This window comes from Crocuta crocuta, unplaced genomic scaffold, assembly GCF_008692635.1.
Source record: "Crocuta crocuta isolate KB4526 unplaced genomic scaffold, BGI_CrCroc_1.0 scaffold636, whole genome shotgun sequence".
Classification (NCBI taxonomy): domain Eukaryota; kingdom Metazoa; phylum Chordata; class Mammalia; order Carnivora; family Hyaenidae; genus Crocuta; species Crocuta crocuta.
This window is the reverse complement of record NW_027530380.1, coordinates 1,358,274-1,361,928: the sequence shown is the minus strand read 5'-3', so window position 1 is coordinate 1,361,928 and position 3,655 is coordinate 1,358,274. Positions and strand designations below refer to the sequence as shown.

Here is a 3,655-nt window from a genome sequence, read left to right as displayed (position 1 = left end):
GGGGGGGGGAGACAGGTGAAGGGGGTTAAGGGGGATAACCCCCCGGTTATGAAATATACCAGTCACGGGGACGTGACGCAGCTCTGAGGACACAGTCAATAACGCTGTCATCACTTTGTGCGGTGACAAAGGGTGACCAGACCTGCGGGGGCACACCGCATACCAGAAACAAACGTCACGCTGTGCGGGAGTCACAGGACTCAGTAATAAAAAAAAAAGAGCAGCGTCAGGGCACCTGGGCAGCTCGGTCAGTACAGTGTGTGGCTCTTGATCTCGGGCCTGTGAGTTCGAGTCCCACACTTGGTACAGAGCTTACTTGAAAAAAAAGGAGAGAAAAAAAGACACCAGGGGCGCTTGGGTGGCTTCGCTGGGTAAGCGTCTGACTCTTGATTTTGGCTCAGGTCAGGATCTCACGGTTTGTGAGTTCGAGCCCGGCATCGGGCTCAGAGCAGACAGCAAGGAGCCCGTTTGGGGGTCTGTCTCCCTCTCTCTGCCCCTCCCCCTGCTCACACGCATGCGTGCGCCCTCTCCCTTTCTCTTTCCCTAAATAAAGGCACATTAAAAAAAAGAAAAACAACAAAACACGAAAAAACCGCAGCGCACGATCTGTCAAGAAATCCTGTCTGCGTGGGCCCCGGACGAAGGCAACACGCGAGCAAGTTACCCGAGGAGCGGCTTGCCAAGCAGCGTGAAGTTGTCGGCTCCAACCAGCAGGACCTGAGGAACCAAACAGGCACATTACTGACCAGCGACGGAAAAGTCCCCCGACTGGGCAGCGACGCGCCCTGGAGAATGAGAGTGTGCTGACCGCACGCGGCCAACCCGACAGGCTGCCTCCCAAGTCGGCCCCCGGGCTTGAAGCCGACGGGGACGGGAGCCATTCAGGGGCTGGTGGTCGGCCGGCTGTGCAGGTGAAACCAAGCCGTCGCCCCGGTGACTGCACCCAGAGCCCAGAGTTTCCGGCCAGTGTGGACGGCGGCTCTTGTTTTTCTTTCTTAACTTTTTGCTGGAAGTTATAATGTACACAAGGAGAAAATGTACAAGTCACACTGTGGCATCTTTTCTTTCTTTTTTTTTTTTTAAGTTATTTATTTCAGAGAACGCAAGAGCCAGCAGGGGAGGGGCAGAGAAAGAAGGGGGAGAGAGAGTCCCAAGAGGGTTCCATGCTGGCATCGAGGAACCCCATGTGGGGCTCGACCTTACGAACCGTGAGATCATGACCTGAGCTGAAATCGAGTCGGAGGCTTAGCCGACTGAGCCCCCCCAGGGGCCTCCGTACCATGGCTCGTCTCGAAGTAGCTCCTAAGGCTAATCCTGCACAGATTCAGGGTTGAGCGTATTTCTCGATGACTGTACACAGCCGCTCCAGCAGCCTCTCTCACTGCAAGGACACCTTTGCACCCCAGGGCAGGGGTTTTAGGAGATGCCGGAAGGCCCCCTGAAGTTTAAGAAAAGTTCCCAGAAAATTGTTTTACAGTTGCTTTAAGGATAAGTCGTTCTCTGCTACTAGATTTCCTAAGTTAGGAATAAACAACCTGCATCAGGTGAGTCTTTCGCCTTTGTTACTGGGAAATGTTTCAAAACAATGTCTTTCGGACGCGCCCGGCCAGCTCAGTTGGTCAAGCGTGTGACTTTTGATCTTGGGGTTGTGAGTTTGAGCCCCATGTTGGGTATGGAAATTAAAAACAAAAGCCGTTTTAGAAATCTTCACAGATACTTTAGAATCAGGGTAAACATTCTCGTGTCCACGAGCTCACGGCCGGCCACGATGTCGTTAAGACAGGGCTCTGCCGGCTGCTGACGTCCAGTTAATTAGTTCAGCTCTGAGCTCAGATCACAGGCCGGGAGACCTTCTCAGAAACAGAATTTAATGCTCTCCTTAGTGTAAATACACACACACTCTGCAATCACAATGGAAGGAATTTTAATTAGTAAAGAAAATCATATGTTGTTACAGTTTGTCCCACTGACAGTTAAGTCTATCCTACAAAAACGACGTAGCACAGAGAACTTACGTTTCACGTACTTTTATAAACAGAACCGCCCGAAACAGCAGAGTCCTAAGCGATGGATAGAAATGCAAGGCTAAGTTCACAGATGGAGCGGAGTAGGGTGGCCGGTGGGATCAGCTCGTCCCAGGAACTGCCTCTGGATCCAGGCCTCTCGGTTACAAGCCCTCGGGGGCGCCCAGGGGGCTCGGTCTCATCTGACTCTTGATTTCAGCTCAGGTCATAATCTAATGGTTTGTGAGATTGAGTCTCACGTTGGGCTCTGTGCTGACAGTGTGGAGCCTGCTTTGGGTTCTCTCTCTCTCTCTCTCTCTCTCTCTCTCTCCTCCCCTCCCTCTCTCCCCCCTCCTTCCCTCTCCCCTGCTTGTACACACGCTCTCTCTCAAAATAAATATTTAAGAAAAAATAAAAGCAGCAGCCATCAAATCTACTGCCAGAGTGGCTCCAGCTGAAACACCCCCCAACACCGGGCTGAAACCCCATCTTCACCCGGGGTGCTCGCTGTGTTCTGTGGGAGCGCGTTACGGACGTGAAACAGATCAGCGCACGTACTTTCCTCCGGGGAACATGTTGCCTGCCCCCCTGGGAGAGGGTCTCCTGGGTGGGGGGCTGCTCCCCCCACCCCCCGGCTCTGCGGGCCCCCACCCCCTGACCCAAGGAAGCCTCCCCAGGGGTGTGCCCGGGCAGCAGGACGGCAGCATGGCGAGCACCGCTGGTGGCCTCACCTTCTCCAACCGTATCCTCTCTCCACACGCAACATCCAATTCGTTGTCAACTAAAAGCAGGTCCTCGGGGGTCACCTTCCACTGGTGGCTGGCGAAGTGCACGACNGCGATAAGCTCGTTCACCTTCTCCACGACCTCTGGGAGGCAGGGGGAGAGCCAGGACCGGGACGGGCCGGTCAGCTCCTCACCACCAGGGCGGCAGCCGCTCCACCCCACCCGGCCGGGCCGCCGTGACTGTGGCACGAGGCCACGCGGCTCTCTCAGCGGGAGGGGAGCTTCGAGGGCCACTGGCACCTTCGTAAGGTGTGCTTCCCGCCGAGGGCCGCCTCCCTTCCCTGCCTCGGTCGGGGCTCAGCCTGTGGGGCTTTTCCAGACTCAAGTGCCCGACGCCGCAGGATGCCCCGCTTGGTCTGAGCGCTCAGCGGCCCTGGCTCCATGGTTCGGGTCACAACCCCGTCCGCCCAGCACCATCTACCGTCTGGTAGGCATCTGCGGAGCCCTGACCTTCCCGGCCTGCCTGGGGCTGGGGGCGCGGCCGAGGAAGACCCACTTCCCGCCCTGGAAGCAGAGTCAAGGCCAGAAGCCGCGGCCAAGAGAGGGCAGCACGGGAGTACCTGGCGCGGCATCTCCAGCAGGACTTCGAAGCCGACCCTGCCACCCGCTGAGCTGCCCCAGCTCCGTGAGGAAGGCTGAGGAGGCCGCACCCCTCGCGGCAGCCGCCACACCGTCCCTCTGCACGGCCACGAGCTCCAGGCGACACCCGTCCCGACACCCCGAAAGTCCCCCAACGCCCGGGACGGTGCAGGCGCCCACCGCCCACCCTGTTCGTCTGATCGTGGACAAACCTGTCCCTGACCCTGTGCTCCTACGGGGGCCAGGAAGACACAGACGGCTCAAGGGCCCCGCCCTCCCCTCCCCCTC

At 57.6% G+C, this 3,655-nt stretch overlaps 1 protein-coding gene across 1 annotated transcript in view; it reads right to left on the bottom strand.

Moving 5' to 3' along the window:
• The window catches only part of MRPL21 (mitochondrial ribosomal protein L21), a 12,980-nt gene that overhangs the window by 2,595 nt on the left and 6,730 nt on the right, over positions 1-3,655 (bottom strand). The window contains exons 5-6 of the mRNA XM_077766565.1: positions 2,735-2,871; positions 665-717 (exon numbers count right to left, since the gene is read on the bottom strand). Coding sequence (XP_077622691.1) covers positions 665-717; positions 2,735-2,871 — 190 coding nt within the window. The remainder of the gene's footprint in view (positions 1-664; positions 718-2,734; positions 2,872-3,655) is intronic.